Source organism: Sminthopsis crassicaudata, chromosome 3 (assembly GCF_048593235.1).
Source record: "Sminthopsis crassicaudata isolate SCR6 chromosome 3, ASM4859323v1, whole genome shotgun sequence".
Lineage (NCBI taxonomy): Eukaryota > Metazoa > Chordata > Mammalia > Dasyuromorphia > Dasyuridae > Sminthopsis > Sminthopsis crassicaudata.
The window spans coordinates 68,624,185-68,637,974 of NC_133619.1; the positions used below are offsets into that span (position 1 = coordinate 68,624,185).

Sequence of the window (13,790 nt, forward strand, 5' to 3'; positions counted from 1 at the left end):
TTTGCCTCTGTGTGGTGTATCTTTGTCTCTCTATGATTATCTGTCTCTGTGTCTTTCTTCCTGCTCTCTCTCCTTCTATCTCTGTCTCTGTGTCTCTTTCTGTTTCTGTCCCTCTGTCTCTGTCTCTGTTTCTTTGTGTCTCTCTTTCTCTATCTCTCTGTCTCTCTGTGTATCTCTGTCTCTGACTCCTTAGTCTTTCTATCTATTTGTGTATCTTTCTCTCTGTCTCTGTCTCTCTGTTTTTCCCTGTACACTTTTGGAGAAATTTCCCCACCAGTAAGAAACACTATTTAATTGTGAGTAGGAAGGGGAGACAGAAGATTTCTAGAGAAAAGAAGAAACTACATATTTTTTTTTCACCTCATGTCTGGGAGGTGGTAAATCTTAACTAAGAGAGATGAAGGAAGAAGAAGGCTTCCCCTTGTCCCACTCAGATATTGTGTATCTGTGAACAAATAATATCTGTCTCTTTTGTGTGTATTCTCTCCCCATTTCAGACTTCCCAAGCAGACATGAGTTACTTAGGCAACCAGACCAGAACATCCAGGGACCTCCTTGGATGACCTACTTTGTGAGGATGCAACAAAGAATAAAAGTATATCTAGGCATCCAGAGCCTACTTCAATGTCATATGCCCACTCTATGTCTACCATTTCTAAATCCCAGCTTGCTCTCCTCATTTATTTTAATTCTTTGAGGGGTGGAATGAAAAATCTCAGTTTTGGAGAAATGTTTTGTAACAACTATTCTTATTATCCCATTTTAAGTAAGACATTTCATATAAGTTAAATCTGCCTAGCTAGGAAATTGTTTGTAAGGAGGCTAGTGATAGGGCTCATGACCTATGGTGCTACAAGCTCCAGCACCTTATTTACTTTACTCCTTTTTCCTCCTTTCATCCAGCCCAGCATCCTTAAGCAAGCTACTGTTAAGAATAGATATATTTATGTATACATATATAGATGCATACATAAATTAAAACACTCAAACACACACTGGTAATTCAGAGAGGTAGCAGTCATCATCTTGGTGATCAAGTACATTAATATGAGAGTGGAAGTCATCTCAAACCATAACTTTTTAACTTTATATTGTTCCTAAGTCATGTCTATTCTTCATGATCCCCTTTGGGGTTTTCTTGGCAAAGATTCTGGGGTGATTTTGCTATTTCCTTCTTTCATTTTACAATTCATTTCTTTCCTATTTTACAGATGAGGAACTGAGGCGAACAGAATTAAGTGACCTACCCAGAGTCATATACCTAGTCAGAGTATGATGTCTGATTTGAACTCATTAAGATGAATCTTTCTGATTCTAAACTCAGTGATCTATTTCTACCTAGTTGCCTTCTGAAGCATAAATAAAATAGACAGATATGAATAACAAATTAAGATGGGATATTATTTGTGAAGGAGAGTCATATAGAGAAAAATAACTCATAATGAAAGTTTTCTGAAGTTAAAAATCAGAGAAAATTAACTTTTGCTTAATGTTTTACATTAATACAGTGATGATCTATCCACAGAAAAGCATTACTCCTGTTGAAAAATCATAATATTAATATAATGCTTTCTTACTAATTTATTTTGTATATTTTTTTCTTTTCTTAAAATTTATTTTATTTGAAAAAATATATAAAGAAAAAAAAGAAAAACAGAATAAGAATATAAAACAAAATAAAACAAAACAAAAGAGAACACTGTCATATGCTCAGCAGAACATCAGGGGGGATTCAAAATATATAAAAATCAATTACCAGATCAAGAAAGTATACATACATACATATATATATATATATATATATATATATATATATATATATATATATTCACATATATATACATATATATGTTCATATATATACATATATATATATATTAGCAGAAGAAATTATATTCACGAGTGTCAATTATATTCATGAGTGTCCATCTTTTCTTTACTTCCTTGTAAATTGTTCTTTGGTTCTCTGCTGTGCATCTTATTTACTTTGTTCTTTGTTCCTCTTTTCATTCCCCCACCACCCTCAAGTAAGCTACAATTAAGGAAATATATTTATTTATGTATACATATGTAAATACACACACACACACACACACACACACACACACACACACACACACACACACCACATACACATAAATCTTTCCTATCCCTGCTGAAATTTTTAAATTCTGCTCTCTAACTTGCCTTACTATTATTTAACCTTCTCCTATCCAAGGTTCCCTCCCTTGTCTTCTTCTCTTCCTATCTTATTTATTTATAGATTTTGTATATATAGTGTTGTTTATTGAACCCATTCCTAATATGAGTAGGTTTTTAGAACCAGTCCCCCTCTCAAATGAATCTGTGTCTATTCTTCCTCTGTACCTAATTAGCATAACATGATTACTATTTTTACCATAACTCTGCCAATCTGTCTTTTGAGCTAGCCTATTGTTGATATGAATCTGAAACATATAGTATACATTTTCCATTTTTCATATATAAACAGTTTGTCCATGTTGAGTTCCTTAAAGCTGATCTTTGATATTGGCCATTATATGTTAAATTTTCTGTTAAATTTGGGTTTGGTTGACAGAAAGTCCTGAAGATCTGCAAGTTCATTGAATTTTCATTTTTTTCTCATTCAGAATAATAAATAATTTTGTTGGATATAATATTTTTGACTACAGAGCTAGTTCTTTTGATTATCAGTGGATATGATTCTAGCACCTGCAGTCTCTTATTGTATGTAGCTGCTGACAAGCCTTGTACAATTCTAATTGTAGCTCCAGAGTATTTGAAATTTTTTCTTTTTCTTGAAAAATTTTCTTTGATCTAAGGGTTTCAAATTTTGGCATGATATCCCTGTGTGTTTTCTATAAATGATCTCTTTAAGGTAGTGATTGATAGATTTTTTTTCTATTTCTACTTTCTTCTCATGATCTATCACTCCAGGACAATTTTCTTGGATTATTTTCTGCATTATTGTGCCTAAGTTCTCTTTTTAGTCACAACTGTCTGTCAATACAATTATTCTTATGTATTCTTTTCTTCTGTTCTCCAGATCTGTCATTTTCTTATGTTTCACATTCTGTTCTATTTTCTCATTCTTTATGATCTGTTTTGTTATTTTTTGATCTCTCCTTGCTTTATTGGCTTCCCCTTGCCCAAAGAATTAGTTTCATCTTTGAGATTCTTGTATCTCTTTGATAGTTGGTTAACTTTTTTCATAATTTTCTTGGATTGTTATTATTTTTTACTCAATGTCTTTTATTTCATTTTTAAATTATTTTTTGAGTTATATAAATTCTCTCTGAGTAGGGAGCCATTTCATATTATTGTTTTTTTTTTTCACTGAAGTGTCCTCTTTTAAAGATGAACCCCGATTTTCCTTGTCCTCATAAAATATTTCAATGATAGGGCTCTTTCTTCTTTGCTGGCTCATTTTTTAAAATATGAGGTATTAGTATAGTAAGCACTTCTAATTAAGGGATGGTGCAATGGTTCCTCAAGTTTCCCTTCAGCTCTCACTCTGACAAGTAACCCCAAGCCAAGAGCTCCACCTTCCTACAAGTGCCCACAAGTAGGCACTGTCCTACTGCCCCTGCACTCACCTAGTGCTGGTTGTTTCTAACCCAGCACTGCTTTCCTGCTGCACAGCTAAGCCTGGTGTTCCCAATCAGTTGAGGTTCCCTCAGTCTTCCTGAACTCAGAACTCAACTCCATAAACAGTCTAGGAAATGAAAGTATCCAGGGTTCCAGCCCTAAGGATTCCCACTTGATGTTTCTGCAGAGCAAAAAATGAGTTTTTTGCACTTCAGACAGGTAAGTCCCGAGAGGTCTTTTTTTCAGACCTTCTCAGGTTGTGTATGGAGGACCCTTTGATGCCTCAAGCTTTTGTGATTTTTTTTTCCACTAATTTATGTTTGCCCTGAGGTGCAAAATTGTTCTATTTGTGGGGGAAATCAAAAAAGATTGAAATTTACCAGCCTACTCTACTCCCAGAATCCTCCCTATTTTCTGTATTTCTAGAAAATGTTTTGTAAAAGAAATTAACTTATTTAGATACATTGATAAAAGTAAATGAAAATTTAATTACAGAGAAATACTAAGTCCACTTTGTTTCTAGGGCATATTCAGTTTTTTTTCCCCCCAAAATAATGATGCATACTCAATTATACTGAATAAATAACAATATTTCAGTGAGAGCAAAATTGTTTTTTGTTACTAATCAAACATTTAAATAATATTTATTTCCTCAATTTAATATTTGCTTTATTATTAATGTCATATAAATATGTACATGTTTTATAATGTAAATCCTGAATTGGTACAGTAGTACATGTATTTATGTAATTTACATATAAAAATATAAACATATTAAAGTTCCATACTTAAATTATTTTATTGCCAAGAATTTACAATGAACACAGGCTTGGGGATCACTGACATAAACAGGGCCAAGTTTTCAGTATTGCAGATAGGAAATTATTTTTACTCACAGTTTATATTAGCATCTTTAAGAAAATGCAAAGAATATCATAGCCAGGCCTTTATAATATGGTGGGGAAAAATCAGTCTGAAAATCAGAAGAGAATGAATAGGAGCAAAAGCTAATCTATATTTTGCCTCTAAAAGACAACTAATAAGGTAGTAATCCCGACAAAAATCTGTCTATCTACTATCTATCTACAATTAGCCAAGAATAATACAGAGATCTACTACACTGTTATCTCACAGTCCATGCTATTAAATTATTTTAGAGTTCACAAGTTCTCTTTCTGGGGAAACCAAAGTGCTTAACATTTGGTAGGGGAGATCAATTCTAGGAATCTAGAGAATTCATCAGAAGGAATGATGAAGTAGTAGAGAATCAGAATAACAATGACTAAACAAGTTAAGCTTACTGACCCCTACAGATCCTGTTATATCTCACAATAATTCCAAAATTTCATTTTCAGGGAGAAAAAAAAAACAATAATAGAACAACAGGAAACCTTCTGTGTGATAGAAAAATGTGTCTAGAACTGGCCCAGAAATCAGGGAATCAGTATGAATCACTTTATTCCTGCTTCAAAGCAAAAGACAAAAGGCAGGGAATTGGAGAACGCAACAGGCTACTCTGTGATTACAGGGACATTTCTCATCCAAGTCTGTTTTCACTATATAATGAACAATTTAACACAAGCACCTCACAGTTTTCACTGTTTTTGTTTAAATAGCCAATTATCTTACTCTATATAGCTCTAATGGTCGTCAGAATCCCTCATATATATTGGTGAATTTTTCTGTATTGGTTTTGGAAGGGCAAACTAAGAGTGTATATTACATTTAAAGCTTTTTATTTGATTGACTGAAAAAAAGAAACCACACTCCTTTCCTTTTAATTTTAATGAAAGAATTATTACTGTTTCATAACCTTGTAGAGGAAACCCTGCATGTAACTCTGTAAAACATGGCAATTTTGTATGTTTCTAAACTCTGCAAGCTGTTTTATAGCCCCTGCTTGGTAATTACTAAGATTTATATTTCTCTTCTTATCCCCCACAAAATTCAGAGCTGATCTGTCCAGTTGACTTACGAGATCTGACTTATGTTTCTCCACATTCATTATCTTTGATAATAAAACTATTGGAATAGGTTAATGATTTAAGACTAGGATGTGATTAATAATCTGAAAGGAAGACTTAAAACCAATTTATGGGAAAACAATCCACCGTATAATTTTCACATTTCACTTTTAAAATGAGGGATTTCTTTTAACACTGATTCCAGAGATGTGCAAAACTAGATTGTTCTCTATTTTACTAATAGCTAGGGTAGATAATTCACTCTCTTTTTGATCAGACTTTTAACATAATTGATAAGACCACCAATTACAAAGAAAATAAAATAAGAAAACGATGTGATTAAACTTTTTTTTTTTTTTTTTTTTTTTTTTAGCTAACTGTTGTTTCACTTTTATTATTGGCCTATAGTGCATGAGTACTGTTTTTCTTTAATTCCTTCTCTGATTAAAATGTATATTATAATTTGACTTTTTATTAGAGGTTGACAATATTTTACTGTCACATAACAGTCAGTTTTAGATAAGATATCAGAGGGAAAAAAGAAGCAAACAACTTCCTGAGTAATTAGAGCTATACTTAAGTAGAACTGTCTGTCACAAGAGGTAGATGTTTAAATGTAGAATTATTTGAAATCTATCCCTCACTGAGCTTTTCAAGCAGAGGCTGTATGGCTACTTGTCAGATATATTACATTGGGGATTTTTTTTTTTGACTATTTGACTCCTAAGATACTTTCCATTTCTCGACCACTTTGTGACCACTTTGAACTCTGATGAATGAGCCCCTCTTTCTCAGGATCAAGATTCCCATTTACTTATTAGCCCACAATTTCCAAGCCTTGCTGATGTTCTTATCCCTCTCCCTCCATTTACATCTCTCCTTTATGTTTCTCATTTCCCATTCCTCTTTCAGAATGAAAATTGTCTTGCTTGCTTGTGACTCCAATGTTTAGTATTGCTTGGCCCATGGTAAATGCCTAATAATGGTTGTATTCACTCATTCAAATTCTGTAATTTTATATGGTTTCTTATAAATATTGTTTGTTATAAAATATTCAAAATTTGGAGTATATTTTTTCTTGTTCTCATACCAAAGTTAACATGGGACTCTATTAAAAATAGGATCTTTTTTTCTGCTCCTTCTACACTCTCTTACCGATTGACTTTATCAGCTTATTTCATGATTTCATTACACCACTAAGATTCAATTATCATATCTTGACAGATGATTGTCAGAACTCTATATATTCAGTCCTTGTCTCTTTCCTGAGCTCTAGTGTCTTTATTGCCTTTTGGATAGCTAATTAGATGTCCTTTAGGAATCTTAAATCAATCTTGTCCAAAACAGAAAGTTTATCTCCACTACCACACCACCCTCAGTACCCTCTCCTCTCCCAATAAACTTTTAAAATATTTCCATTTCTTTTGGGGATATATTGATCCTTCCAGCTTCTCAGAGTCATCTCTTTATCCCACAGATTCAGTCTGTTACAAAGTCTTTTCAATTCTGCCTCTACAATCTCTCTAACATCTGGCCTTTCCCTTCTGCTTATACAGCTACCATACTCCTTCAGACCTTCATCAGCTGCATAAAACTGGGCCTGTAGTCAGGAAGTTCAAAACCAGCCCCAGACACTTATTAGTTGTATGTCCTCAGACAAGCCACTTAACTTTTTTGTTCAGCTTCCTTAACTGTAAAATGGAGATCATAATAAAATCTATATTACAAGGTGTTGTGAGAATCAAATGAGAAAATATTTGCAAAACCGAAAAATGTTTGGCATGCAGTATGTACTTCATTAATGCTTATTTCTTTTCACTTCTCTTTTGACTGAACTGTTGCAACACCACTCTAAATGAAATCTTTACTTCCAGCTTCTCCACTTTATAATAAATTCCTCTCATAACTGTCAGAATAACTCTCCTAAAATTTAACCATGCCATTTCCATGCATGTATATATATATATATATATATATATATATATATATATATATATATATATATATATATATATATATATATATATATATATATATATATATATATAACTGTACTGTTAACTATTGTCTCTGGGCTAAAACTCCTTTCAGTTTAACTCCAGTCTATATTTCCATTGTTATTATACTTTACTATCTTTCATACACTCTGTCTTTCAACCCAACTGACATTCTTTTTGTTCCCCAAACTTAGGATTCAATTGTTCCCTTCAATCCTTTGCACAGAATATAAAATTTCTCCTTACCACCATTTCTTAGAATCTTTAGCTTCCTTCAGTTATGTGTATTGTATTTGTAATTAGATAAGTAAATTTATTTGTAAGTAGATAAAGTAAATTTATTCACCTTTGTCAATTCACAAGCCCCGGGGTTCAAAATATATACAATTGATGAATATTATCCCAAAGAAAGTTTACTGCCTGGTGTAAAGTAACTGTCAATTGTTGGGATTATTTTTGGGGGGTAGATGGTAAATTTTTTTTGTCAATCTTTTAAAATAAAGTTATTTTTTATTATCTAATTACAATTACCCAAAGTTATATTAATTTCCTATTGTTTTATTGATTGCTAATTACTTTTAAAAAGAAAGTTCATTTTACAAATACTCTTTATTGGTCAATAATATGTTCATAAACTTATGTTTGTAACCCATTATATCTTTGTCAATATTTTACAAACCAACACTGACTTTTAAAATTAAGATATTTCAACAAACATATTATTTCAGATATAGAAAAAAATTGATTTTACTCTGAAATATTTTAAGTGTTTTTTCATAATAGAAATAAACATAGTTATATGACTTCTAACTAAAAATCTCTAATGTAAATCATTTTGTTATGAAATATGAGTTTTCTTATTTATTTATATAGATTTTTATTGAAAAGAATTGGCATCATATTAAAAATATTCTAGGTATTTAAGGCAGATATGAAAAATCAAGTCACTTAAAAAGGCAATCTTCCTGTCAAGTATTAATTAATTAGCTTTTAATATAAGAGAATGGGTGCAAAAAAGTGATATGCATTATTCTTATAATAGTTACTTTGTAACAGGGGAAAACACTTGGAATGATAAATTTCTAGTCAACAAGAAATGAACACAAAAATGCTTAAGTGCTTAGGTTCTGGGACTTTTAAGTCTTAGCCTATTTTCTGTAAATGAACAAAAAGATTCATAATCTCATCCTGAAAAAAATGTAATATGTAAAATGATGCTTTTTTGAAAATCATTTCATTTAAAAGTTTTTAAAATTTATACTTTAAGAACAAAATTCACAAATAAGCCATTAATAATAATCTATTTTTAGAACACAGAATTTTGGAGTAACATTGAATTACATTCTGTATTTTCTAAATGAAGAAACTTGGATTACAGGCAGTTTAGTGACTTGCACCCTTCAAATCAATGCTTACTAGCAGAGTCAAGACTCATACACATTTTTTTCTTACTCTAATTCTAATGTTTATATTGAATTATACTGTCTCTAATAACAAAATTTCAGTCATAGAGTAAAACCTGAATTACAAATACATATTCACTGTAAATTGCATATAATTTCATTGTAAATTAAATACAATATAACAAATATACAATTGAAAAAGACAATGAAAGACAAACTGGTAATCACTAAATTGAATAACTGGAGAATAATAGTCTCATAAATTTACTGTGAAAACAATTTAGAAGATGAGAAAGAGAAATAAATAGTAATTAAAGAGAAGAAAATATAGTAGTGTACAATGTTTTTGCTTAGTTGGGTCATATAATAGATTTGGTACATAAATTTCTCACAAATTTGACTCCATTTGTCACCAAATAATGTTCAATGCACATAAAATTACGTAAAATTAAATTAATACTCCTATTTATATATTTTATGTAAGTTTCAAGTAGACAGAAGCTTTTTAAATGTTACTAATAATTATTTTTTGTCTGGATTGCTGATACTCTTCTTTGACATTAGATAGACTACTTATAGGTATGAAAGTTTCTTATATGTAGAAATTTTCAAAATTAATGTTTATAAAGTTTACCTACATTAAAATCTAAATGGAAATCAGGGATAGTTAGAGTATGTGGGCTTTGTGGTCATATGCCATGGAACATATGAAAACATCTTCCATATGTGGGCTTTGTGGTCATATGCCATGAAACATATGAAAACATCTTCCAGTTTAGAAACAGTTTCTTGTATTGGCCAAGAAATAGAATGCTGGTACAAATCGCATTACAGTAAATGGCCATAGTAAGCTAGTATATGACAAAACCAAAGACTCAAGCTTTTGAAACATAAAAAAAAAAAAAAAAAAAAACATTATTTGACAAAAACTGCTGGGAAAACTAGAAAACAGTTTGATAGAAATTAGATACAAACCAAAATCTCTCAATGAATGCCAAGATGCCAAAATGGGTACATGATTTTCAATAAAGATTGATATAATAAGCAAATTAAGAAAACATAGAATAATTTATCTGTAGGATTTATGAATAAGGGAAACATTTAGGATTAAAAAAGGGTCAGAGAAAATTACAAAATGTAAAATAGGTCATTTTGACTTTATATGTTTCAAATTCAAAAAAAAAAAACAAAATTAGAAGGAAAGCAAAAAAATTGGTGGGGAGGGGATTTTACAAGTTCTTCCTATAAAGACTTCATTTTTCAAATACATAGAGAACTGAATAAAATTTAGAAAAATACAAGTCATCCCCTCTCACCAAGCAATACCACAGTTAGGTCCATATCCAAAAAATATTTCAGTAAGTGCAATGGGCCTATTTGTACAAAAGTATTTATAGTACTTTTTTGTGGTGGCTAAGAATTAGAAATGAAAGAGATGGCTCTAAATTGGGGAATGGCCAGACAAGATGTGGTATATGATTTTAATGCAATATTATTGTGCTATGGGAAATGATAGACAGGCTGATTTCAGAAAACCTGGAAAGACATATGTGAATGATATAAAGTGAAGTGAAACAGAACCAAGAAAACTTATACACAGTAATACCAATATTGTTCAGTGAAGAACTGAGAATGACTTAACTATTTTCAGCAATACAATGATGTAGGATTATACCAAAAGACTAATGATAAACCATATTATCTGTCTCCAAAGAAAGAACTGATATTGTTTGAAAACAGACTGAAGCATGCTAATTTTTTTTATTTTATTTGAATTTTTGTTTTATTCAAGTCTTCTTGTACAAAATGACTACCAGTGAATTAGTAAAATAGTAAAATATTAGTGAAATGTTTTACATATTTATGCATGTACAACCTACTTCTGATTGCTTGCTGTCTTACAGAGATGGGAAGGAAAGGAAATAATTTAGAACTCAAAACTTTAAATAAAATGTTTAAAAATTTAAAAAAAAGTAAAAATAGAAAAGTTTCTATTTTATCTGGGGGGTACTAAGGAGCCATTGAAATTTAATGAGTCAGGAAGAAGCATAATGAGATCATCTAATCTGGAAGTTTCCATAAGGCTGAAAAAGCAGATATGACTGTGATGATCTACACTGGTAGACAAAGTCTCATCACATGTTTTGCATATGCATCATGCTAAATACCCATCCCCAGTGTTCAGATTAAATCACGAGTCATAGCAATACTTGGTTTTGTTAGGTTTGACATTTACCTAAGAATTAACCATGGACTGTACACAGCAAAGATCAATAGTTACAAATAGTTTCTATGCTCATCCTGTTCTATTATATTACATGAGGAAATATAAGATAGCAGCCAGTAGGTTGTTGAATATTTAACATTGTGTAGGAATATTTAAGAAAGCCCTGATTAACTGGCTTGGTGTTGTTCTTTCAGAATGTGAATGTCAAGTTCCATAGCCTGGCTACTTAGGTTTCATGGGACGTGCTCCATCCCAGTAGAGCAAGGTTTTCTGTGGATCATTACATTACTCTATGATGATCTATGCACAAGTGGCAAAGAGAAAATCGCATTGTATATTTATGAAATGTATCATTGGCAAAGGAGAGCAGAGTAAGAAGTCAGAATGAAAAGAGAGGGGTGAGCAACCCCTCTTAGGAGTAGGCAGGTAGGCAGCTAGGTCTCCATTGGTGGCCTTAGGGCCAATAAAAGGTTAAAAAAATACAGACAAGAAATATATGTTGAGTAAATCACATGTGGAAGATCAATGGGAGGAGACAAACAAGTATTGAACATAATAAAGACATACCAAGTATGTGGTTTGTATAAATAGAAGGAAAACTCACATGAGTGAAACATTGGAAACCACATTGCATTACAAGTTGATGTTCCTCCAATTTCAGGAACACATTTCATTGTGTATTCTCCCAGAGTTTCTTGTGTTAAATTCTAGTTTTAATACTTTGGGGAGTAAAGTTTTCTCTTTTTATTTATCTCATAACATCTAACACAACACTTTCCATGCAACAAATGCTGAATCAATATTTTTAATAAATGAATCAATCAATAAATAAAGAAGCAGTCATACTCAAAAGTGAAGTCTTCCCATTTGCCTGACAAGGATATACAGAAATGAGACCATCTATAATCTTCTAAGAAACAGGTCCAAGGAGCCACTTAGCACTCCACATTCAATTCCCTTACTTGCTTGCCCATTAGTTATACATACCATTTATGGAGGATAGGAAGGCAGGGGGCAGGGAGATATTAACTGCAATCCTGACATTTGCAAAGATATCAAATAATTAACTTACCATTCTAGCATCCCAAATAGACAGAGATTTGTCTGCAGAGGCAGTGAGAAGAGTGTTGGAGAAAGGAAAAAATTCAATGCTGTTGACCGAGTCTGTGTGACCACGTAATGTATATCTGCATCTTTCACTGTAGATGAAGAACAAAAAAAGAGTGGGAAAGGTAAGAGCAAAAGTAAAATGGAAAATGTTGAAAGGAGTTTTCTCTAAATGTGAGAATGAAAAACAAAACAAAACAAAACAAAATCAAAATGACAGGAAATATGAAAAAGAATGACAAAATAGCATTACATTAAAAAAAAAAAGATTTTCACCCCAAAATCACACGTATGTTTTTTCTATTTACTCTTTTTAAAAAAAATTTTGTAATAAATGGCCATTATTGTTAGTCAATCAGGAGTTAAAGAGAGGAAAAGGAGATCTTATATTTTCCAAAGATTTTTCTAGGTCATTTCCCCTAAACCAACCTGATAGATAACTTATATAGAAAATCACTAACCATGAAGGCCTGTAGTCATTTTGTGCCTTTTGGAAATTTATTTAAGGGGTGTTTTTAGCTTAATGAAAACCAGTCAATTTGTCAGTAACAATAGATATTACTTTTTTTTTAAATTTTTTGTTTTAAGACATGCTTAAGAAGGAAAGATGGTTAGGAAAAAGATGACAACGCATCCATAAGTCACTGCTTCTCTCTTTTATAGTCTTCTAATGCCAAATATAAGGATTTTCTTTTCATTTTCTCACAAGCATATCCAGTAATTCTACAAAAAGAGCTCATAGGCAAGATGTTGGTGAAGAAGTACACTAATGGACTAGAATATGTCTTTTCAAACATGACTCCATAGGGACGCTGGAAAATTCTGTGAAAAATGTTCAAATTAGGAATAAATGATTGCAGGAAAAACTAACTAAAACTTCATGGAAAAGAAAGGATTGAAGGTTTGTTAGGATTATAAGGTGATAATTCAGGTTGTGTGGGCAATTCTTTAGCTCAGAATTCACACCTTTGGTTCTGGCCTTTGAGGGGAGTTTACACCTTTAAAAGGAGTAAATTCATTGGCTGTAGGAGTTCTCACAAGCCCTGTTGAGTTCTCATTAGCCCATTCTCTGCTAGGATAAAATAGGAGGGCAGTAGGGCAAGGAGTTAGTCTGAGTGGGAAATTGAGTTTAGATGGTGGACTGGAAGGAGAGAGTCTGGCTGGAGGCTCCAGAAGCTTCCCAAGAAACCTGCTCATAGAGGAAAAGATTTTACAGAAAAGAGATCTCCTCCCAGAGAAGGACTATAACTTAGAGATGATCAAAAACTTTACATTTTGGTGCCCAACGTGGGACAAGGACTTATTTTGAGCCATTCAGAGGAGCTAGCCTGGACCTTCACAATTTGGCACCTGAACAGGGGTTGGCCTTGAAAGATGAGTAGGCATTAGACATCTTGGGAAGGGGCAGTATGAAAGGGAAGGAAAAGATCAGCCCATTCATATCCAAACACTTCTAGGAAGTTAGGATGAATCAAGGACCATATTACATCATGAGCTCGTACTT

At 32.1% G+C, this 13,790-nt stretch overlaps 1 protein-coding gene across 1 annotated transcript in view; it reads right to left on the reverse strand.

Annotated features, from left to right (window-relative positions):
* Positions 1 to 13,790, reverse strand: part of SPAG16 (sperm associated antigen 16) — a 1,297,727-nt gene that overhangs the window by 537,996 nt on the left and 745,941 nt on the right. Inside the window, exon 13 of the mRNA XM_074298771.1 lies at positions 12,252 to 12,378. Coding sequence (XP_074154872.1) covers positions 12,252 to 12,378 — 127 coding nt within the window. The remainder of the gene's footprint in view (positions 1 to 12,251; positions 12,379 to 13,790) is intronic.